General features: G+C 61.9%; 3 protein-coding genes across 8 annotated transcripts in view; 2 read left to right on the top strand and 1 right to left on the bottom strand.

The window, feature by feature from the left end:
* AUP1 (AUP1 lipid droplet regulating VLDL assembly factor) overlaps window positions 1-8,379 on the top strand; it is an 8,640-nt gene extending 261 nt beyond the window's left edge. The window contains exons 2-14 of one of the 2 annotated variants that reach the window (XM_039723551.1): window positions 6-55; window positions 292-429; window positions 837-987; window positions 2,146-2,333; window positions 2,457-2,529; window positions 4,490-4,563; window positions 5,271-5,337; window positions 6,544-6,652; window positions 6,759-6,905; window positions 7,025-7,185; window positions 7,325-7,413; window positions 8,228-8,270; window positions 8,302-8,372. In XM_039723551.1, coding sequence (XP_039579485.1) covers window positions 6-55; window positions 292-429; window positions 837-987; window positions 2,146-2,333; window positions 2,457-2,529; window positions 4,490-4,563; window positions 5,271-5,337; window positions 6,544-6,652; window positions 6,759-6,905; window positions 7,025-7,185; window positions 7,325-7,413; window positions 8,228-8,270; window positions 8,302-8,307 — 1,296 coding nt within the window. In that variant the 3' untranslated portion in view covers window positions 8,308-8,372. Of the gene's footprint in view, window positions 1-5; window positions 56-291; window positions 430-836; window positions 988-2,145; window positions 2,334-2,456; window positions 2,530-4,489; window positions 4,564-5,270; window positions 5,338-6,543; window positions 6,653-6,758; window positions 6,906-7,024; window positions 7,186-7,324; window positions 7,414-8,227 lie in introns of both variants that reach the window. The other variant, XM_039723541.1, reaches the window with a different exon arrangement.
* On the top strand, window positions 8,375-10,438 carry LOC120509228 (BCL2/adenovirus E1B 19 kDa protein-interacting protein 3-like). Of its 4 annotated transcripts, none has more exons than XM_039723663.1 (6): window positions 8,375-8,619; window positions 9,224-9,353; window positions 9,432-9,561; window positions 9,634-9,728; window positions 9,837-9,958; window positions 10,144-10,438. In XM_039723663.1, the coding sequence occupies exons 1-5, from the start codon at window positions 8,532-8,534 to the stop codon at window positions 9,943-9,945; spliced, it is 552 nt and encodes a 183-aa protein (XP_039579597.1). In that variant the 5' UTR covers window positions 8,375-8,531; the 3' UTR covers window positions 9,946-9,958; window positions 10,144-10,438. The 4 variants fall into 4 exon arrangements, with proteins under 4 accessions (XP_039579597.1, XP_039579581.1, XP_039579588.1 ...); XM_039723647.1 differs by having other exon boundaries at window positions 9,809-9,958; XM_039723654.1 differs by having other exon boundaries at window positions 9,432-9,728.
* A 131-nt stretch (window positions 10,439-10,569) lies between these two features.
* The window catches only part of LOC120509036 (dedicator of cytokinesis protein 2-like), a 48,120-nt gene continuing 37,394 nt past the window's right edge, over window positions 10,570-21,295 (bottom strand). For both annotated transcript variants that reach the window (XM_039723246.1, XM_039723254.1), the window contains exons 29-53: window positions 20,091-20,189; window positions 19,883-19,977; window positions 19,583-19,661; window positions 19,381-19,481; window positions 19,231-19,289; window positions 18,946-19,094; window positions 18,657-18,742; window positions 17,546-17,702; window positions 17,233-17,273; window positions 17,005-17,095; window positions 16,793-16,912; window positions 16,191-16,280; window positions 15,977-16,081; window positions 15,368-15,509; window positions 15,121-15,202; window positions 14,950-15,034; window positions 14,691-14,777; window positions 13,679-13,855; window positions 13,481-13,564; window positions 13,261-13,398; window positions 12,928-13,013; window positions 12,390-12,549; window positions 12,023-12,137; window positions 11,564-11,697; window positions 10,570-11,475 (exon numbers count right to left, since the gene is read on the bottom strand). In XM_039723246.1, coding sequence (XP_039579180.1) covers window positions 11,386-11,475; window positions 11,564-11,697; window positions 12,023-12,137; window positions 12,390-12,549; window positions 12,928-13,013; window positions 13,261-13,398; window positions 13,481-13,564; window positions 13,679-13,855; window positions 14,691-14,777; window positions 14,950-15,034; window positions 15,121-15,202; window positions 15,368-15,509; window positions 15,977-16,081; window positions 16,191-16,280; window positions 16,793-16,912; window positions 17,005-17,095; window positions 17,233-17,273; window positions 17,546-17,702; window positions 18,657-18,742; window positions 18,946-19,094; window positions 19,231-19,289; window positions 19,381-19,481; window positions 19,583-19,661; window positions 19,883-19,977; window positions 20,091-20,189 — 2,652 coding nt within the window. In that variant the 3' untranslated portion in view covers window positions 10,570-11,385. The remainder of the gene's footprint in view (window positions 11,476-11,563; window positions 11,698-12,022; window positions 12,138-12,389; window positions 12,550-12,927; window positions 13,014-13,260; window positions 13,399-13,480; window positions 13,565-13,678; window positions 13,856-14,690; window positions 14,778-14,949; window positions 15,035-15,120; window positions 15,203-15,367; window positions 15,510-15,976; window positions 16,082-16,190; window positions 16,281-16,792; window positions 16,913-17,004; window positions 17,096-17,232; window positions 17,274-17,545; window positions 17,703-18,656; window positions 18,743-18,945; window positions 19,095-19,230; window positions 19,290-19,380; window positions 19,482-19,582; window positions 19,662-19,882; window positions 19,978-20,090; window positions 20,190-21,295) is intronic.

The raw sequence follows: 21,295 nt of genomic DNA, 5'->3' as shown, positions 1-21,295 counted from the left end.
CGGGGATGGAACCGCCCGCGGCGCCGGGCCCCGAGCGGCTCTTCGACTCGCACCGGTGAGCGCTGCCGGCAAAGAACTGCGGGAACCCTGGGGCGGGGGTCGCGGGGCCAGCGGAGGGCGGGGGTGCCTCACCAGAGCCCCGTGGGGAAGGTCGGGGTGACCCGCGGCGGCACCGGGGAGCGGCCGGGGCGGTCCCGGGAGAGTTGCGGGGGGAGCCCCGCGGAGCGGCGGCCGCAGGGCGGGTCCCGGGGATCGTCGCGGCCGCGCTCAGGCCGCTGTGTGCCCCCGCAGGTTGCCGAGCGATGGGTTCGTGCTGCTGGCCCTGCTGCTGTACGCGCCCGTGGGGCTCTGCCTGCTCGTCCTGCGCCTCTTCATCGGCGTCCACGTGTTCCTGGTCAGCTGCGCCCTGCCCGACAGCGTCGTGCGCCGGTGGGTGACCTCGGGGGGCTCCGGGTGCTGCTGGCCCGGCTGGGTGTGGGGTGATGGCAGGGCCACCCCGGTTCCTGCGTGTCCCGAGCCGTGGGGGGTTGGCTCAGGGAAGGATCTGTGTCTTCAGGAGCCTTGGAGGTGCTTCCTCTGCCAAGCCCGGTGCTGGCAGCCAGCTCTGGAGTGCTCAGGGGCTGGTGTGGAGCACGTGGAGCAGCATGCTGTGCTGCTCGAGAGTTCTGTGGGCACTTGCTGCCCTCATCCCAGTCCCAGCCCCACACCAATTCCTGCCCCAGACGCGTCATTTCCATTTGGAGCCGGCAGAACTCCCGGGTCTTTGCCTGTTGGACGTGTCACCTCGCAGTGTTTTTGATGGCAGGGCTTGAGGAGGGTCCTTGTTCCCCCGGCAGGTTCATTGTCCGTGTGATGTGCTCCGTGCTGGGGCTGCTGGTGCGTCAGAGCGACCCTCGGCTGCGCGGGGCCGGCGCCAGGGTCTTCATTGCCAACCACGTCACCCCCTTCGACCACAACGTCGTCAGCCTGCTCACCTCCTGCAACACGGTGAGGGCGCGGCCGGGGCTCCTCCCCGAGGGCGGGGCACTGCCAGCTCTGCCCCCTTTGCTGCTGCGGTGGGAGCAGTGGAAGGCAGCTTAGAGCCCGCTCAGTGCCACCCCTTGCCATGGGCAGCGTCACCTCCTGCCAGCCCAAGTGGCTCCAAGCCCTGTCCAGCCTGGCCTTGGACACTGCCAGGCCTCCAGGGGCAGCCACAGCTTTTCTGGGCAGCCTCGCCGCTCTCACATCCAAAATTTTCTTCCTAATATCCAGCCTAAATTTCTGCTCTTTCAGCTGTACTCATTAATCCTTGTCCTGTCGCTCCAGTTTCTGGCACAGTTTCCCTCTCCAGCTTCCCTCCAGGCTCTTTCAGGTCCTGCAAAGTTTCATCTCCAGATCTGATTTATTAACTCAGGGTGTTAATCTTGAGGTGTTTTCTGTGGCTCGGTGTCACTCTTGGGCTCTGCATGAAAAAGTGGAGCAGGATGAGGAGCAGCAGGAGGGTTGATTTTGGTGGAAAATTGGGCAGATCCCAGCAGCTGCTTCCTTCTCCTGCCCTTTGGATAAGGGGCAGGGCTGGTTGTGGGGGCACTGGGTGGGCATGGAGGGTGCTGAGGGAGCTGTGTCAGTGGTGCTTGGCTAGTTCTGGGCTGGTCATGCTCTCCTGCAAAGTTCTTTGTGTGTGGAGTTCCTGAGTCAGCAGGCTCCTGTGTCCTGCACAGCCATTGATTCACCCCTGGCCTGGAAAGGGGGGACTCCTGGGAGCAGTGTCCTGCCAAGTGTGCCAGGGACTGCTGGGGAGAACGCTGGGGACACGGGGAGGGGGGACTCCTGGGAGCAGAGTGTGTCCTGCCAAGTGTGCCAGGGACTGCTGGGGAGAACGCTGGGGACACGGGCAGCTGGGAGTGCCCTGTGTCTGGCAGGCAGGGCACAGTCTGAACTGATGATTTGGAACCCATTTCCTCTGCAGCTGGGGCTGAGGCCTGCCACTAACACATTCTCATCCACCAGCGCTCTCAACACAGGTCACTCTCAGTCCCAGAGGGGATTTTGCTAATGAGCAGCAACTTTGTCACCTCTGTCACCTGGGAGGGTTGGCCTGGAGGGGCAGGAGGGCGTGGAGGGGTGGGCAGGGTGGCATTTCTCTCACTGCTGTTCTCCCTGCAGCCTGCCCTGAGCGGTGCCCCAGGCTTCATCTGCTGGTCCCGGGGCTTCATGGAGCTGGGAGTGACGGGCAGCCGAGCAGAGCTGGTGGATTCCCTGAAGGAATACTCTGCCCACCAAGGGAACCCACCCCTGCTGCTCTTCCCAGAGGAGGCTGCCACCAACGGCAGGGCCGGGCTGCTGCGCTTCAGGTGAATTCCCCCAGCAGGGGAAGAATTCCTGCAGCAGGGTGGCTGGCAATGGCTCTGCTGCATCCTGACAAAATGGCTTCAGGTGGCTCCAGGGTCACTGACTGCAGAATTCCTCCCTTCCAGCTCCTGGCCCTTCTCCATCCTGGATGAGGTCCAGCCCGTTGCCCTGCAGGTCCGGAGGCCGTTGGTGGCTGTGGTGAGTGCTGGGCACAGGGACAGGGGGTGGGGTGGGAACAGCTTTTCTTTCTGCTTTGGAGCCTGTGGTGTGGCCTGGCCTCGTGTCCTGGCACCCTGGAACCAGCTGCTCAGGGCTAACACAGTTCCCAGTGCCTTTCCCAGGAGTTTGGCCAGTCAGGACTCCCCTGGTTACCTTGGCCAGTCTGACAGATGTCTGGAGGCCCAGCTGTCACTGTGCCTCTGGCTTCATGGCCACTGCAGCCTGCTTTGCTCTTGCTGAGTTCCCTGCTGTGAAAGACCAGCTGCAGGCAGCCCTGGTGCCAAAGGACTGGAGGCTCCTGAGCTGGTGCTGGCACAGACACAGGACATGGTGCAGCATATCCCACACGAGGGATAAAGTCCATGAGGGCAATGGCAGCACTGCCAAAGGCATTGCAGGGACACTGCTCTCACCGAGGCTTTGTTGAATTTCTTATTTTTGGTATTTATTTATGATCTGGTGGCTACAGAGAGCTGCCAGTCATGGCTGTCACTGCTGGGTCTGGTGTTTCTGTGGCAAAGGAACCCCTGGCAGGTGAGGAGTCACCTGGATGTGTGCAGGGATGGGAACTGCAGGAATATTTGGCAGAGCTTTGGTCACTCCTGGCAGGCCAGGGCTGCTGAGGCAGAGTTGGGGCAGGCCACAAGGTGGGTGAAGATGCAGTTTTCTAGCAATAAGTTACATTTGGAATGACTCCTCCAGAGAGGTGGGAGTGTTTTTCTGTTCTGGACATTTTAAAAGGAATATCTTATGCTTTTATGGGTTTGGTTCCTTTGAGAAATTCTGAGATGTGACAAGCTGTCTGTCTGTCTGTGCATCCCTTCCCTCCTGCGTGTCAGGGAGCACAGCAGGTCTGTGTGGAAGTGCTGGTTACAGTCACTTTTGGCTCAGATTTTACCTTCAGAGTCTGAGCAGGACTTTGTGCTTCCTGCACATTGGCTGGGTAAATCCTGGTGGATTTCTGAGGTGATTTTAAACCGTCAGAAACTGGAAGGGTTGGAGATGTTAAATTTTCAGTAGATTGATTGGTGATTTATAGAAAGTGTTCTTATATAATTGTGTAATAGATATTAGGCACTGGGATGGGCCAAACACCAAATTTGGGGTTAAGAAATAATTTTCTCCAGCTCCAGTTGCATGGAATGTTGCAAGAGGGTGTTGTTGTGTGGCACAGGCAGTGAAATCTGGCTGTGGGCATCACTCCAGGCATTTAAGTTTAGGGTTCCAAGGTTCTGTTTATCTAGATGAGGCTTCTCTGTTCATCCTGTGTCTGGGCTTTCAGGACATTTCTCATTTAAAGCTCCTCTTCCCAGGCTGTGGGATAAACCAGGCACAAACCTGTCTGAGAATAACAGAATTGTTTGGAAAATCCCTCTGGAAAATCAAGTCCCACCATTCCACAGCAATGCCAAAGCATGTCCCCAAATGCCACATCCACAGGGCTGTTAAAATCCCCCAGAGATGGGGACTTCCCCCTGCCCTGGGCAGCTGTGCCAGGGCTGGACTGCCCTTTCAAGGAGGAATTTTCCCAATATCCAACCTCAGCCTCCCCTGGCACAGCCTGAGGCTGTTCCTGGGAGAGCTTACAGGAGTTGGGACATCACAGAGGGGCTGCTGCCACCAGAATGAGGGAGGATTGTTCATGGTTCTGAGGAAGCATTAGTAGGTTTTCTGACATTTTTGTAGCTTCCTGAAGGGACAGACTAGTAGGAAATGGGGGAATACTGAGGGAAAGTTGTACTGCTGTCTTAGTGGGAGGAAAATGAAAACTGGTGATGACCAGTGAGGGTGAAGCTGCCCTGGGGCTTGCCCTGCTTGCAGTGGCTTTGCTGTTGCCCCTTTTCCCAATCCTCCAGCCAGGTGTGCTGTGCCCACCTCCCTCCCCAGTGGAAGCTGCTCCTGTCCCATGGGTGGGATCTCACTGTGCTCTCTTCCCCAGAGCGTGGCCGACTCCTCCTGGATCACAGAGCTGCTCTGGACCTTCTTCGTTCCCTTCACAGTTTATCAAGTAAGGTACTACGTCTCTCTCTTCCGTTTGGGGCAGGGGTGGGGGTGGGCAGGGCTGTGGTGCCCCCCTGGCACTGAGAGCTCCCTCCCTGGGTGCCTCAGCAGGGCTGGGCTTGGCACCATCTGGGCCTGGCGAGTCCTGCTCCTGGACCAGCTTCTGATGCAGAGAGGGCTCCTGGTTCCTGTTGGGGAGGGACAGGGGTGTCAGGCTCTCCAGGTGTTTAGGTCCAAGTTTCCAGGTGTGTTTTTGAAGCTGTTCTGGCCCAGGTGTCTCTGTCTGTCCCTGCAGTCCCTTGGAGTGGGGTGGTGCAGATCCGAGCCCAGGCTGGCTGAGCTGCTTTGCTGTAACGAGGGCAGTGGAAGGGACTGGGAATCAAATGTAGGGCTGAGAATCAAATGTGTTTCAGCAAAGCAAAGCCTTTCCCTGTTCAATCTGCCTGAATTCTGGGTGACCTGTTTCCTACTTCCATGTAAATGGCCACAGATCCTCATTAAGGCCTTTCTGGGAGCTGCAGATCCCTGGTGTTACACTTGAGCTCCAGTGCGCCGGTTCTGTCCTGGATTTGGGAGCGGCTGCTGGGCTGTGCTGCTCCTCTGGGGAAACCTGGGCTGAGCAGGGAGCGTGGAGCTGGGGGTGGCACGGCTGGCCCTGGCAGGGTGTCCCCAGGGCTGCTCCCAGCAGGGCTGGCTCCACGTGCTGCTGTCCCTGGCAGGTGGATGCCGTCTGTCCCCAGGCGAGCGGACGAGCGGAGTGAGGACTTTGCGCTCCGAGTTCAGGAGGTAGGAGGGGCTGGGACAGGGATGGGTGGGACTGCTGCACTTTGGGGTGGGCACAGGGCACAGCACGGTGCAGGCAGAAGGCATTTCTGGATGTCTCTGTGTGATGGGAGCTCTGGTACATTGTTGGTTTTGGGGTTTTTCTTTAATTTTTTTTTTTTGTTTTTTTAATAAGGTTGGGTTTGAAAGTGTTCAAGATGATATTCCACATTTAGACTTAGGTCTTTCTTTTTTTAATTTATGTTATGCTTTTAAAGTAGTGAGTTTTGTATTACTTTATTACTAACTTATAAAATGGTTATGTATTTTTATAAGATTTTATAAAGAAAAACTAATTAAGAAATGATACTTAATTTTTATCGTAATAATTAACTACTTGTGTTTTGTAATGTGGACTTTTTGTTTAATTATGAAATTACTACTTAAACTATGAATTAAACTTACTACTATGAATTAAAATTACTACTTAAACTATACTACTTAAACTTACAAAGAAGGACTAGTTTTTGTTTTAAAACTTATTTTGTTATATATTTTATTATATTCTAAAAATTCAAACTCTTAAGTTTTTTACTACGTGATATTGCACACTTCAAATCAAACTACACACTCAATCTTAGTTCTGTTATTTAATTTTGGAAGCTTTCTCTACGGCCTCGGGTCAAATGCAGTGCTCTCTGGGGGCTAGAGTCTGTCAGCACTGAAAGTCTAAAATTCTCAGCATCCAGGACTCCAACAGAACATGTTTATTGCCCCTTGCAAGACCTCAGTTATTTCATGGCCTGTTTGCCACCCCACACTGAGCCCTTCTGCAGCTGTCAGGGCTTTTCCCATCAAGCTCAAACCTTTCACCCCCTTTTTATAACACCACAAATCATACAAAGCAGTTGTTTCTCCACCCTGCCCATATGTGCTGGGTATTTGACAGCTCCAGACATCTCATACCTCCTTGTCAGCCTGTTTTGGCAGGATAATATTGCTACTCCTGATCATTCTCGTGCCCTCTGTAACACTGAAATGCTTCCCAGAGGCCCTGGAGAAATCAGCTCCCAGCCCTCCTGCCCTCCCCATGGCTCGGTGTAGCCCTGCCATGCTGCCCAGCCTGCTGTGTGCTGTGATTTATGTGTGATTCTCTGTGATTTATGTGTGATTCTCTGTGATTTATGTGTGATTCTCTGTGATTTATGTGTGATTCTCTGTGTTGCACAGCTCTTGGCCGTGGAGCTGGGTGTGGTATCCACACGGATCACCGCTGCCGACAGGACCGAGCACATGAAGAGGCTGAGGCACACAGCACAAAGGATGCCCTTTGCCCCAGGTGGGGATCCTGGCTGTGAAACCTCGGCCTGGGCTCTGCTTTTGGGGGGTCTGTGTGTGCTCTCAGTGACAGACTCACCCTGTGCCCGCTGTCCTTTCTCCTGCAGCCTCGAGCCAGCGCCCGGCAGCCCGGCCCAGGGTGCCCCCCAGCCTGCCCGGGGGTGCTCCTGAGGACGTGAGGGTCGTGGCCATGGCACAGCAGGTCAAGGAGGTGCTGCCTCACGTGCCCTTGGAGGTCATCAGGACAGACCTGGGTGAGCAGGGGTGGCAGCAGGGACGTTTCTGTGGTCTGAAAGAAGAAACTTTGTCACCACTGCACATTGGCAGCCAGGATGGAGTGTCCTGATCTCTAATGGTCCCTTTGTCCCCACAGTCCAAACCAACTGTGTGGACACCACCATTGCCAACTTGCTGGAGGGGAGAGTTCCCTTCTTCCCTGAGAGTAAAGAGGCTGGAGACCTGCCTGCCCCATCTACCTCCCAGGCTGCAGCTGCTTCTGGCATCCAGGGCTCTGTGGCTGCGCCTTCTTCCAAGGTACTTTGGGCTCGTGTCTCCCTGCTCTGCTGGCTCGTGTTCAGGGCTAGCCAGGGCCATGGAGCACCAGCCAGGTGCTTGCAGAGCCACCAAGGAGCCTTCATCTGTCTCCTGATGGCTCCTGTGCTTTCCCTTCCAGCCGGCTACAAAGCAGTTTGCAAAGTCCCCCGTGGAGCGTCACCTGTCCCTGCAGGAGAGGAAACGAGCCTTGTACGACTACGCCAGGAGGTGAGAGCCCCCCACAGCTCCCCGTGCCAGGGCCACACAAAATCCCCCCTGGCCAAGCCCCCAGATCCCGGCCCCAGCAGCACTGAGGTACCCCAGGCTTTCCAGTGGGCTTTCCAGTGTCCCCCCCTGTGGGACTGGGTTTCTCTGTGTCCCACTGGCACCGTGGCACCCTCGGTGTGGGCAGGACCTTCCTGTTTGGCACCAGGGACAGCTCTCTTAATGCTCCTTGCTGTGAGGGCACAGGGTTTGATCTCTGTGCAGGCTTCTCATGAGGCAAATCCTGGCACAAGAGGCCAGCTCTGCTGTGTGGGTGTTGGTTTAGGAAGACACAGAAAATTGAGGATGTGTTTGAGGGGAAGCTCAGTGTGCCTGGGCTTGCTGGGCACCGGAGGGCTGCAGTGGTGCTGAGGGAATTGTTCTGTTGGGAATCCCTACTGGACACCGGGCTGGGATCCTGTGGGTGGTCCTGGGTCCCTGCTGGGACACCGGGCTGGGATCCTGTGGGTGGTCCCGGGGGACCGTGAGCTGCTCTGGGCAGCCCTGGCAGCCCCTCACTGCCCTCCCTTGGTCCCTGCTCCACCGGGATTGTCCCCAGCAGGGGCTGAACCCTCCCCGAGCAGCTCCTGCTGCCTTCACCCGATCTCCTGGGCTCCCGGTGAGCGTGGGATGAAACAGATCCGAGCAGACCCGGCGCTGGGCTGCTGCAGAGCCCCCGTGTCCCGGTCCCCCGGGGCGATCCCGGGGTGGGTTGGTGGGAGGCCCCTCCGGTGCTCCCCGCCCCGCGGTGTCTGAGGGAGGCCGCTCTCTCCCGCAGGCGGTTCGCCGAGAAGCACGGCGTGGCAAGGGCCGGCGGCAGCCCCTGACCGGGCCGGACCGGGCCGGTGCAGTCCCTGACCGGAGCTCGGGGCCGGTGCAGCCGCTGACCAGAGCCCCGGGCCGGTGCAGCCGCTGACCGGAGCTCGGGGCCGACGCCTGCTCGCGCGCCGCACGTAGGCGCCGCTTAAAGAGGCAACGCGGCGGGGCCGACGCGGCCGGGCGAGCTGCGGCTCGCGGGCCCCAGCGGGCGGAGCCAGCGCCCCTTTAAGAGACCGGCTGCCGGTGCCGGTGGTTTTATTTACATGGGGGCTCGCGGGCGTCACGTGACTGTCAGCGGCGGGGGCTGCGCGCGGAGCACCCGCGGGGCCATGGCGGGAACCGGCGACGACGGTCCGGGGGGAACCGGGGCACCGGGGCGGGACCGGGGCCACGGCAGAGCCGGGCGGGACGGGGAACCGGGGGTTTCGGGGCACCCAGGGGTTTGGGACAATGGGACACCCGGGGAACCGGGGGTTCGGGACAGTGGGGAGCCCGGGCGTGAAGGGGTCGGGGGCACCGGGAGACCCGGGAGGTGGGTGTGCACACGCGGGGGGCAGGGGCACCGGGAGCTCTGGGAGGTGGGTGTGCACAGGTGGGGATCGGGGTCACCGGGAGCCCCGGGAGGTGGGTGTGCACACGCGGGGGTCAGGGGCACCGGGAGCTCTGGGAGGTGGGTGTGCACAGGTGGGGATCGGGGTCACCGGGAGCCCCGGGAGGTTGGCGTGCGCCGTGGATGGGGAGCGGGTCCATGGGGAGCCCAGGCTTTGGGGTTTTTGGGGGGCTGATGTGCACCGGGGGTCAGGGAGCACGGGGATCCCGGGCAGGCTGGTGTGCACCGGGGGTGGGGGTGGATGCTGGTCCCGGGGTGCACAGGACATCCCGGGTCAGGGGTGTGCCGGGGAGGGCTCCTGGCCGGGATGGGGTGCAGGGGTGCAGGGGCTGACGGCCCCCCCAGGCTCCTGGGTGGAGCTGCGCTGTGGCCCAGGCTGCCCGGAGCCCGAGGCGGCGCCTTCGCCGTTCTCCTGCCACGCCGACGTGGAGCGGATGCTGCTGGAGGCCCAGCTGGAGACAGAGAGCAGTGACGGGTGAGTCCTGAGGGGGAGCTGGGCTCCAGAGCCCTGCTGAGCTGGGGCCACAGGCTGACTGAAGGTTTCTGTTTGCAGGGCCCTGCTGGTGCTGGGCTCCCCAGCCTGGGACGACGACGGAGCCAGCCATGGCAGCGAGCAGCCAGGGGACAGTGAGGTGCTGCCCACCCACAGCCAGCCCCAGCCGGGCTGCCCTCACCCCCGGCAGGTGAGGGAGCTGCCCCTGGCACACCCTGCAGTGCCCAGGCCCTGCTCTGAGCTGCCCTGTGTCTCCTTGCAGCGGGATGTGCCTCAGGAAGCCAAGTGGAGGCAGCGACGCCTGAGAGCGTCCCTGGGCTGGGCCTGTACCCACTGCCCTCGGTACCTGTCCCCAGAGTAAGTCCTGTGTCACCCACCAGCACATCCTGCTGCTGCCCCCCATCCTGCTCTCCCTGTTAACCATGAACTTTTCCCAGGGAATTTGCCTTTGTGTGCTCCCCCCAGCCGGTGCTGTGGAGCCTGCAGGGAGGTGCAGTGGGGAGGAAGAAGAGACTTTTCAGTTCAGAGCTGCTGCTGCTCTTCATCCCCTCGCTCCTGCTCAGCCACCTGCTGACCCTGGGGCTGGGGTGAGTGTCTGTGGCTCTCACCATGGGGCTGGGGGAGGAGGGAACACTCCTGAATTTGGGCTGCTCATCCTTGGGTGCTGGCACCACTGCTCCCAGCAGCTGCAGTGGTGCCATCTCCCCTTGCTCCTGGCCTGTGGGGCCCGGCCCCCTGCACCAATGCCTCACAGTCACTCTCTCCAATCCAGGATCTACATTGGGAAGCGCCTGGCAGCCTCCTCAGCCAGCCCTCTGTGAGGAGCTGGGCAGGCAGCACCTTCTGCTCCGCTGGGAATGCAGGGAGAGCCCAGCCCTGTCCCTCAGCCCTGCCTGGGCAGCTGACCTCACATCCCTGTAGAACAGAACCCCCTGATGGCAGCTCCCAGCTGCAGGCAGCCCCTGCCCTCCCCAGCCCCTGGTTACGGGTCCAGCTCCCCCTGTAACTGACTGTAAATAAAACTGAGCCCACCTGAATAAAGAGCCCTGTGCCAGCTCAGGGCTGGAGCAGTGAGTCTCCTCCCTGTGTTGGGAGCACAGCCTGCCTTGGGGAGTGACCACTGGGCTCCCTGGGGCCCTTCCCTGCTGCAGGAGGGCGAGTCCCTGTGCTTTGGGGTGGTGCCAGCTGGGGATGAGCCCCCGGTGGGCTGTGGGCAAGCAGGGGTGGGTGCTGGGGCTCCCACGGGTGCTCAGCCCCATGCAGGTGCCTGGCTGATGAATTTGCCCTTTATTATCCGTGGCTGCAGTGCAGAGGTGGGAGCTGAGCGTGGCATGGCCAGTCAGGGCAGTGACACCTGCCTGGTGTGGTGGCAGGAGAGGTGACACCACAGAGCACGAAGCTGCCAGGGCCTGTGTGCACACCTGGCTGGCTGCTGTGCAGCTCAGGCCAGGAATGGGTCCTGGTGCTGCAGGATGGGGTGGGAGCTGGCCCACGAGTCAGGAATCACGCAGAAATGCCACTGGGGAAGTCACTGCTCCCTGCCACTGGCACGGTGCAGAAATGCCACTGGGGAAGTCCCTGCTCCCTGCCACTGGCACGGTGCAGAAATGCCACTGGGGAAGTCCCTGCTCCCTGCCACTGGCACGGTGCAGAAATGCCACTGGGGAAGTCACTGCTCCCTGCCAGGCACAGTCCGTGGGCAGCTCGGGTGGAGGGAGAGGTGCCTCACCTCATGGCTGGGAGGGGCTGCGTGTGTGGGAGCTCAGCGTGGCTCCAGAGGCATGGCAAGCACCCAGGGCCAGGTGGGTCCCAGCCCCAGGGGACACCCGGAGGTGTCCAGAGCTGGTGGGACACGGTGGCACCGCCTGGTGCACACAGGGGCTCTGCTCTGGGTGTCAGTGCTGCAAGAGCTGCTCCAGCAGTGAGAATCAAGCAGGGCTGTGGGTCCAGCAGCTGGCTGGGCACAGGGGCACTGGGCAGGGGTGGCCCCAGTGCAGATGCAGGTGGCATCAGGTCAGAGCTGTGACAGTCGCTTGGACTTGGGTGGCGGCAGCGGCGGGGACTTGAGGCTTCTGTTGCCATCCACTGTCGGGGACGGGGACACCTGTGAGCAGAGAGGGACGTGAGGGCAGGTGAGACTTGGGCCAGGGCTAGCCCTGTGCTCCCCCCCTCCAGTAGCAGCCCTCCAGTACCTTCCCTGCTGCCGCAGCGTCGCTCTGCTCCAGGAATGTCTCGTACACGGCGGGGCTGAACTTGCGGGGCAGCGGTGGCAGCTTGCTGGCGCTTTTCACGCGGCCACCAAAGCCCGTGGGAGACAGGGACAAGCCTGTGCAGGCAGGAGAGAGACGTGGGCTGGAGGCTCAGCCAGCCTGGGGGTGCCCAGGGCTGCCTAGGGGAGTGTGGCAGTGCTGGACAGAGCTGCCGTGGCATGTGAGCCCAGCCAGGAGCAGGGGCTGCCTCCCACCACGGACAGCACTTGTCACCAAGACTCAGTGCCACAAGGTCCAGGATCAATGGCTGTGGCCCCACAGGGAGTGTTCAGCAGGGGATCTGCCTGTGCTCCTACTGTGTCACCGTGAGGGGACCTGTGCTGGGGTGGCGTGGGAGGGCACAGCTGCAGGGACTCAGGAAGGTGGCCTGGCAGGTTGTACCTGCAGCGCTGGGCTGAGCAGCAGCAGCAGCAGCAGCTTGGCTTGGCCCGTGCTGTTTCCTGTCAGCGCTCGGGCTGCTCTCACTCAGGTTGCAAGAGAGTCTCCACTTCTCGTCCTGGGGCACAGAAGGAAGGCTCAGCACCTCGGAGGGCCAGGCTGGGTGGCAGCTCCTGCAGTCCTGAGTCTCCAGCCTTGTGCCCCTGCAGCCCCTGCTCCTGCCCTCCCTGCAGCAGGGGCAGCCACCAGCCCCTCGAGGGGTCCCATCCAGCTGGGGGCTGCTGCTGCAGGCAGGGCCAGGAGCTCTGGGTGCAGCAGGACACCCATGGGACTGCGAGCAGGGCCCCTCCGGGGCTGTGCAGAGCATCACCTTGGGCTCTGGCAGCTCCGAGATGGACTGGCACGAGTCCGGCCGCCGGGAGCCGAAGATGGAGCTGGCACGGTTCTCCTTGCGCTCGTTCCTCTGCTCCTCGCTCTCGGAGGGACGGCGGGCAGGCTTTGGGGTCTTTGGGGTCGGGGGTGCCTCCGTGCTGTGGGGTGACAGAGACAGGTGAGGGGCAGCAGGGGAAGGAGGAGCAGGGCTGCAGCATCGCCGGGAGCGGCTGCACCATCCACAGCAGAGCTCCCGGGAGGTTTGGGGGACAAGAATGGGTGGCTCAGGTGACAGCAGTGTCCAGGTGAGCCTGGAGGCTGCACGTGGGGTGTCTCACCTCCGTGCCCCCCATAGGGACAGGGCCACCGGGGTGACCTGGCAGGACAGACCCCTGAGATGCACTTGGCATAAAGGGAAGGTGGAAGGGCACTGGGGAGGTGGGAGAAAAGCACCTGGGCCAGAGTGAGGAAGGCTGAGCAGGGAGGGCTGAGGGGGATGAGAGGGGACGAGCAGCACTCCCCAGTGCAGCACTTGCCTGGCTCCAGCGTGGCTCAGCCGGTCCCAGTCAGGTACCCAGGCTATGGAGCGGGGTCGGCCGCTGCGCCGGTCCTCAAAGAACATCTGAGACACAGCCAGGAGGGATGAGAGGGCAGAGCCTTCCCAGTCCTTCCCTGGGCTCAGTCTGACCAGTCCTGCTTCTGTGCCACCCCAGCAGTGCCATGCCCCCTCCCCTCCTGGGGCAGGCAGGCACCCCGAGATCCCCCATACCCAGTGCTCCTCACCCTGTTCCTGCCCCACATCTGCATGGGCGTGCCCAGTGTCACCCCCAGGGTGCCCAGCCCTGCCTGCCCCGTGCCCTGGCACTCACCATCTCGCGCACCCCGTACTGGCTCTCCACCTTGGCCCTCAGCTGCTCGAAGCACTGCTCCATGCGCTCGTGGAAGGGCCTCAGGTCCTCTGTCACCTTCTGCCCATGGATCCTGATGCCCTCTGCCAGCAGCGGGATCTGAGGGGCAACGGGGACTCGTGGTGGGGCTCCCTGGCACCGGGGGCAGCTGTCCCTGCCTGAGGGATGCTGCAGCTGGTACCTGCCAGGCGATCAGGTCCTTCAGCTTCTCGATATTCCCTGCGTCCTCGGGGTGCTCCTGCATGTAGAGCTCCTGGAAAAAAGCCTGCAGCAACCTTCCTCAGTCCTCAGCTCCACACAGGCTGGGGGTGGCAGAGGGGTGCCAGTGCTAGTCCTGGCTGTGCCCAGCTGGCCCCAGCACAGCCTCTGCATTCCTCACCTTCTCATACTTGGTGAAGCCACCCATGACTGCGGGGTCCACGATGCCGTTGAGCAGCATGGAGAGAGGGTTGATGGGCAGGCTGGGGTCGTTCTGGTGCCTGTTGATCTCACTCATGATTTTCTCGTTGGTTTTCATCATGGTCTCAATGGCGTTTTCCAGGGGGGAGATGATGATCTGTGTGCAGGGAGGGGTCAGTGCTGCCCCTCCTCGTTAAGGATGGCAGGGTGGGCTCTCCCCAGCCTGGCAGGAGGGACCCCTGGGGCTGCACATCTCAGCCATGAAGCCCCTCAGACCCTGGCACCAGGGGATGTGCTGGCCATGCTGGTCCCTGCTCCCAGCACAGAGCCAGCCCCATGGGCACGAGGCAGCAGTGAGGCCACAGGACAGCTGGTGTCACTTTGGGGGTGCAGCTGTGCCACAGTGGGGTGCACAGCCTGAGCACCACGGCAGACACACATGCAGCACTCATGCAGCCGTACATCCTTGTGCCTGCAGCATCCTGCAACAGCACTGCCAGGGCACCCTCTGACAGGGCACCCTGTGACAGCCCAGCCAGAGCACCTTGTGACAACCCAGCCAGGACACCCTGTGACAACCCACCAGGACACCCTGTGACAGCCCACCAGGGCACCTTGTGACAGCCCAGCCAGGACACCCTGTGACAGCCCACCAGGACACCCTGTGACAGCCCAGCCAGGACACCCTGTGACAACCCACCAGGACACCCTGTGACAGCCCACCAGGCCACATCACATCTCCACTCCATGGCTCCTGAGACTCCCTGGACGCTGGCCAAGCACCTGCCCCTGAGAGAGGAGCAAAGCCCATGCACAGAGCAGTGGCAGCAGCTGCTGGCACCCCTCCAGCGCCTCTGCTGCCCCCCACACGCTGTCCCTGCTGCCCACAGAGCATGGCACAGGCAGGACACACTCCCCATCCCCAGCTTGAGCTCCTGGCAGGGCTGGCACACCCACCAGGGTCCTGGCAGGGCCCCCAGCCCCCTGCTCACCGTCTCAGTGGAGGTGACAACGAACCAGCGCAGGATGCCAGGCAGGGGATAGGCTGTCCTGAACGTTGTCCTCTCAATCCACATGTTCTGTGGGAAGAGCAGCAGTCACTCCCCACAGCCTTCTCCCATCACCCCTGGCTGCCCCGTGGCATGGGGGGCTGCCACCTCCGTGGGCACAGGACTGGGGATCCCCCTGGACCCTGAGCTCCTTGCAGGACCCCCCCAGCTGAGGGTCCTGGCAGCTCCTCCCTGCACTCACTGCAAATTCATTGTCGGGATCGCTCGGGCCCCTCTTGAAAGGCCGTGAGTAGCTGAACCTCTGGATGTGGTTGGCTTTGTAGAAGCTGTGGGGAGGGAAGGGACAGAAATGGGACAGGAGCCTCGTTGTGTCCCAGGCAGCCACCCCCAGGGAGCAGAGCAGGACACTCACTTGGTGATCTGCTCCGGGACGCTCCGGCCCTTGAGCCGCACCTTGGCTTCCTCTGCCGGCTGCACGGTGAAGCACTGGATGTCTGAGGGAGTGAAGGAGCCACAGGCACACACTGCTGGGGACAGGGGGCTGCAGAGCCCTGAAGGGCGACCCCCAGGGCGACAGAAAGGCATTTAAGGAATTCCCACATGGAGAGCGATGGGCAGAGAGCGAGCCACGCTCCCAGCCCCGTGCACGCAGAGGATACACTGCCCTGGGGAGTCAGTGATGTCCTGGCCAGGGGGAGAGGTGCTCTTCAGCTTCTCAGCATTGGGGAAGGGGCTCAGCAGCTGCATCTCGAAGTCCTCACGCCGCTCGTACTCCTTGCCCCGGTAGATGAAGACCTTGTTCTGCAGGGTAGGAAGGTGACAGCTCATCCCTGTGCCACAGAGCAGGGCCAGCGAGCCCCAGAGCACTGGGGTGCTGTGTTGATAAGGCTCTCCTGCCAAGCAGGAAACACCCCCATCTGGAAAAATCCAAACCCAGGAGCTAGAGGAAAAAGGAAAAAGGCACATAGAGAACCAGGAATTGTGCCAGCCAAGCAATGTCATTAAGGACAAATCCTGTGTGACAAGATTTGGTGGCTTCTACGAGGCTGTGGCAGCATGGGTGGATGGGGAGAGAGTGACTGGACCTGTGCAAACCATCTGACGTTGGGCTGTCCCCTGGCTGGGACAGATGCTGGGTAAGGAACAGGTTGGTGATGACACTCAGAGAGTTGTGGTCCACAGCTCCACATCCACGTGGACACCAGTGAGGAGTGGGGGTCCCTGGCTGTGGAGGTGGCAGCTGTGGAGCTGCTCCTGGCTCTGCTTACCCGCAGGAAGGTGGGGAAGCCCTGCCCGTAGTACCCCACAGCAAAATAATCCGGGCTGGGCCGCAGCACCTTCAGGATCTTCTCATAGAACTTGGCCTCTCGTTGCTGCAGAGGAGAGGGGCAGGATGAGGGCAGGATGGGCCCTGCAGAGCCCCAATTCCCCCCAGCTCATCCTGCCCTGCCAGCAGCACCCCCGGCCCAGCCAGGCACCCACCAGGATGTCACTCAGCATCTCGTAGTCGAACACGTGGCTCTCGTACTGCTCCGCCAGCTCCTTGCAGATGTGGATGGCTTCCTCCCACATCTGGAGGGGAGAGGGGCCAGGACAGGGCCCCCCAGTGCAGGGTGAAGTGGGGAAGGGGGCACCAGGGGCTTCCAGCAGAGACCACCCTGCCTGAGGAGGCACCTGCCCCCTGTGAGGAGGGGGAGAGAGCTCTCCTGTGGGGACTGGTGGTCCAGTGGCCAGCAGAACTTGCCATCCCACCATCCCCAACCCTGGAGCTCCCCAGCCGACCCCATCAAGCCTTTGTCAAGAGATATCCAAGTTTCTGACCCCTGGCAGGACAAGGACTGGGCTGGGACAGGGATGGGATGAGGGACAGTGGCTGTGGGGTGAACCATCCAGCCCAGGCTCACTGCAGGGCAGCTGCAGCCCTTCTGCAGCAGTGGGGAGTGAGGGGCTGTGCTGAGAATGGCATCTGACAGCCTGAAGCAGTGGCAAGGGGGCCAAGCTTGCCCTAATCCATCCCAGCTCCCTGCAGTTCTGGGGTTTCAGAGGCTGCAGGGTCTTTAGGGGCAGGTATGGGGCACACTCACCTTGCCCTGGTCGAAGTACTCGATGATCTGGTTGTACAGAGCCTCCTTCAGCTGGCGCTGAGTGTGCAGCTGGAGGCCGTGTGGGCCTGGCACAGGGGCTGCATTCGACTCCTCTGACCACTGCACGAGGCACTGGGGACCTGTCACACCAAGCCCAGGGGGCTGCCCACCCCTCCCAGCCCCCCCGAGCCCCCCAAGCCCCCCGTGCCCACCGTCAGCAGCCGGGCGTGCAGCAGCAGCGTGTAGGCTCCCTCTGTGTAGTTCTCGTAGCTGATGTGCAGGTCCTTCAGCTTGTACAGGTACCTGGCAGTGACAGAGCCTCGTGTGGGGCACAGAGCACCATCACCCTGCCCCTCAGGCCCCTCTGCCAAGCCCATCCCACTGGGAATGCCCGGCACCCCCACCCCAGGTGCTGTTGGAGTTCCCAGGGCTGTGCTCACCTGATGTACATGGCCTGGCGGTCAATCTCCTTGTAGAAGTTCTGTGGAAAGGCAGACGAGGCTGTTTGAGTGGCCCCAGGGGTGGCACATGCCACAGCCACCCTCTGGGTCACGCTGCTGCCAGGACTGTCCCCACACAGGGATGGGGTTGGCCACGGCCCTGGGCAGCTGCACGGTGGCATCCCAAGAAATGCCAGCTGTGGCACCACATGGACCCCCTCTCTGCTGTGCCAGGGGCACCCTGGGGACATGGGGAGATGCAGGGACAAGCCCTGGCTGCCCCAGGGAGCTGGAGCAGGGCACAGGTGCTCACCAGGAGGTTGACAGTGCAGCTCATGCTGTAGGTCTTGTTCTCGTCGTTCCTGACAGCCCGGTAGTCCAGGAGCCGCTCCAGGAGCTCGCTCACCAGCCTCACAAAGTCCTCTCCAGGCTTGGCCAGCTCGGGGTGGCTCTGGCAGCAGCTCAGCAAGCTGGGGAAGAGAGGGGGCCCTGGGTTCCACTGCACAGCCAGCTCTGCAGTGCTCCCACACTGCCCTGCCCAGCACCCAAGGGCAGGGGCAAAGCCTGGGCAGAGCAGGGGCATCACCTGGGGCTGGGGTAACTCTGGGGCAGGGATAACACCTGGGGCAGGGGTAATAACTGGAGCAGGGGTAATTCCTGGGGCAGTGACATCACCTCAGGCAGAGATAACACCTGGGGCAGGGCCATCACTTGGGGCAGAGATAACACCTGAGGCAGGGGCAATTCCTGGGACAGAGATAACCCCTGGGGCAGAGATAAACCCTGGAGCAAGGGCAATTCCTGAGACAGAGATAACCCCTGGGGCAGAGATAAACCCTGGGATAGTGACATCAAATGAGGCAGGGGTAACTCCTGGGGCAGGGATAACACCTGGGGCAGTGGCATCATCTGGGGCAGAGATAACACCTGGGGTAGGTGCATCACCTGGGGCAGAGATAACACCTGAGGCAGGGGTAATTCCTGGGGCACAGATAACCCCTGGGGTAGTGACATCAAATGAGGCAGGGGCAATTCCTGGGGCAGAGATAACCCCTGGGGTAGTGACATCAAATGAGGCAGGGGCAATTCCTGGGGCAGAGATAACCCCTGGGGCAGTGGCATCACCTGGGGCAGGAGTGTCACTTAAGGCACAGGGCAGTTCCTGGGGCAGGGGTGTCACCAGGGACAGGAGCATCACCTGCAGCAGGGATAACGCCTGGGGCAGGCAGGGCAGGCTGGCTGGGCCAGCAGAGGCGTGCAGGGGGCACACGATGGTGCTCGGGCACCAGCCTTGCCCCTCGCAGGTCCCTTTGCCCCATAGCACAGCAGGGCACAGCGTGAGGAGGAGCAGGGTGCCAGGGAATGGTGACAGCAAGGGGCCGTGCCCTGGGGAGAAGGTGACAGGGCTGTCACTGCGCACTCACATGCTCTTGAAAAGCTGCATGTACTGCTCGTCCCCCCGGCCGCCCTCCACCTCGCTGTCCAGCCTGCGCAGGATCTCATCCTCAAACTGCGAAGGGGACGAAGGTGGGCTGAGCTTGGAGCAGCCCCTCCCCAGAGACCACCCCAAGGAGACAATTCCCGTCCCCGCTCCCAGGCCCCGGCGGTGCCCCGGTGTGGGTGGCTCCCAGCGCATCCCACCCCACCCGGTGCCGCAGGAACAGGAGAAGGAGCAGGAGAAGGAGCAGGAACAGGAGCAGGCTCGGCCCTCACCCGGCTGAAGCTGCCGCTGAGCTGGTGCTCACACAGCATCATGTCGAAGAAGATGGGGATGGTGGACTTGCGCAGCTCCAGCTCCGGCACCAGCGTCATCTCCAGGATGGGACCCACCATGCCCGGGATGAACTCGATCTTGCGCTGGCCTGCGAGGGCAGGGAGGGCTGGGGAGGGCAGATCCACGCCCAAAGCAGCAAAACCCCGCTCGCCACACCCACTCTGGGGACATCTGACGGACACCAGCCCACAGAGACCCAAAAATCCCCGCACGCCGCGGCTCACCGAGGCTGTACCACATGTCCCGGATGGACGCTCCGATCGTGGCTCTCATGTCCCCGTACCTGCCGGGACACAGGGCAGTGAGCCCCGGGTGTGCCCTGGCTTGTCCCAAAATCCCCGTCCTCGGGGCAGGGAGCCGCGGTGGGCACTCACTTGGCCAGGATACTGTTGCGTTTGGCCGGAGAGAAATTCTCCAGCTGCAGGGAGTCCTGGGTGAGGAAAGCCACGGCCAGGTGGAAATAGTTGTTCCAAAGCTGCAGCGGAAGCAGAGGGATGAGCGCCAGGCTGGGTGGCACAGCGGGGGCTGTTGCTGACCCTCCCGGCCCGAAGCAGGACCCAAGCAGTGCCCACCCACCTGCAGCTCGAAGTCGCTGTTGCTCAGGAACATCTCGGTTAAGGTGGTGGCAAACTGGTTGATGGCACGCAGGAACTCCCTGGGGGGAGTGGGCACCGAGTGAGGGCAGCACCAGTGCCCAGCCTGGCGTGCCCACCATCATCACGCAGAGGGGGTGAGGTCCTTTCTGCCCCCTCAGTGCAGCCAAACGCTGCCCAGCACAGCAGCCCTGCCTGTCCCGAGCCGTGCTCCGTGTCCCCCTGCCCCGAGGCACCCCAGGCGCTCCCAGCCTCCCCCCGCGGCCCCTCCCCAGCCTCTCACCGGTTCTGCACCATGTTCATCACCACCCAGTCACCGGGATACACTGTCTTCCCAATCAGGTCCTTGAAAAGGATGAAAGTCTCCATGAGGAAGTCCTGCAAGGGAGGGAGAGCCGTGAGGAGCCGTGCTGGGCTGCAGCGCCCTCCGGGGGATGCAGTGAGGGGGGTGCTGTGCCACAGGGCCCCGTGTGGCCGCGGGCAGCGCTCACCATCAGCTCGGGCCGGGAGGGGAACGCCTGGATGTAGGTGCTGTAGTGGTCCTTGTCCATCTGGCTCAGGATGGAGGCCATGCAGGCCACGTAGTGGCTCTGGGGGACAGCAGCTGGTCAGTCCCTGCTAGGACGTTGTCCTTGTTCCCCCAGTCTGTTCATAACCCAGAGCCCAAACTGCCTTAGGGTCTGCTCATCCCACCCTCCCTGGTCCCTTCTTCCCCAGCTCCCTTCTCCTGGCCCCTTCATGTGCATCCCAGAGACAGGATGGCTCCTGCCCCCACCACCATGCCAGGGGGATGCAGGAGTTATTACAGAGTGGTGCTGAAGCACCTCTGCCAGTTTTGAGATAATTTAAGGCCATCTGTGGGTGTAAGGGCATTTTGAAAATGACAAGCAGCTTCCTTCAGGAGTGCCCCCAGTGGAGGGTCCCAAAGTGAGCCCTGAGCTCCACCCCAGGAGGCTCCCAGCTTTGTAGCAAGACAAGAGGAGTGTGCATGAGCGGGATGCTGCCCAAAAGCTGTCCCAGAGACACATCCGAGGCTGGAAACTGCGGGAAAGGGCAGCAGTTCCTGGGCTAAGGGCATCGTCTGGCACGCTCAGGGAGTGACAGCCCTGCCGTGCCCCGGTGTCACTGATGGAGCCTTTTGGGTGGCTTCAGGTGCCAACCCATCCCCAGAGCCTGCCGTGCCCGAGCCCTGTGAGGGCAGCACGGGGCACCGCAGGCACCTTCCAGCCCTGGCACGTCCGGCACTGCCGGAGCTCCCTCCTGGATTCCAGCGGGGCATTCCCGCACTGCAATTTCCCCCAGACCTTGCCAAGCACAAGCGGACCGAAGCGGACTGTCCGGGGAGGGATGCGACTGCTGCGGGTCACCGAGAGCTCCAGCGTGGCACCACCGGCCCCGGGGGCTCCCCGGGATGGGGCATAGCCCACCGAGAGCTGCCGCGGGTGAGCAACGAGCGCCCACGGCCAGCCCTGGCTGCGAGGGTTTTGCAGGGAGTGCAGAGCAACCGGATCAACCCCCAGAACGTCCCGCTCCTCCGGGAATCCACGCGGTGCCCCAGCCCCGGGGCCGGCACACCGGGGCCCGCGGGACCCCCGGGAGCGCAGCCACCGCCCCTCCCGGTACCGGGACCGCGGCTCCTCCCGGGCTCCGGGGCTCGGCTCCCGGGCGCGCACCCCACGGCGGGGCTCCGCCCCCC

Source organism: Passer montanus, unplaced genomic scaffold (assembly GCF_014805655.1).
Source record: "Passer montanus isolate IOZ18808 unplaced genomic scaffold, ASM1480565v1 scaffold109, whole genome shotgun sequence".
Taxonomy (NCBI): domain Eukaryota; kingdom Metazoa; phylum Chordata; class Aves; order Passeriformes; family Passeridae; genus Passer; species Passer montanus.
This window is presented reverse-complemented; position numbering and strand designations above follow the sequence as displayed.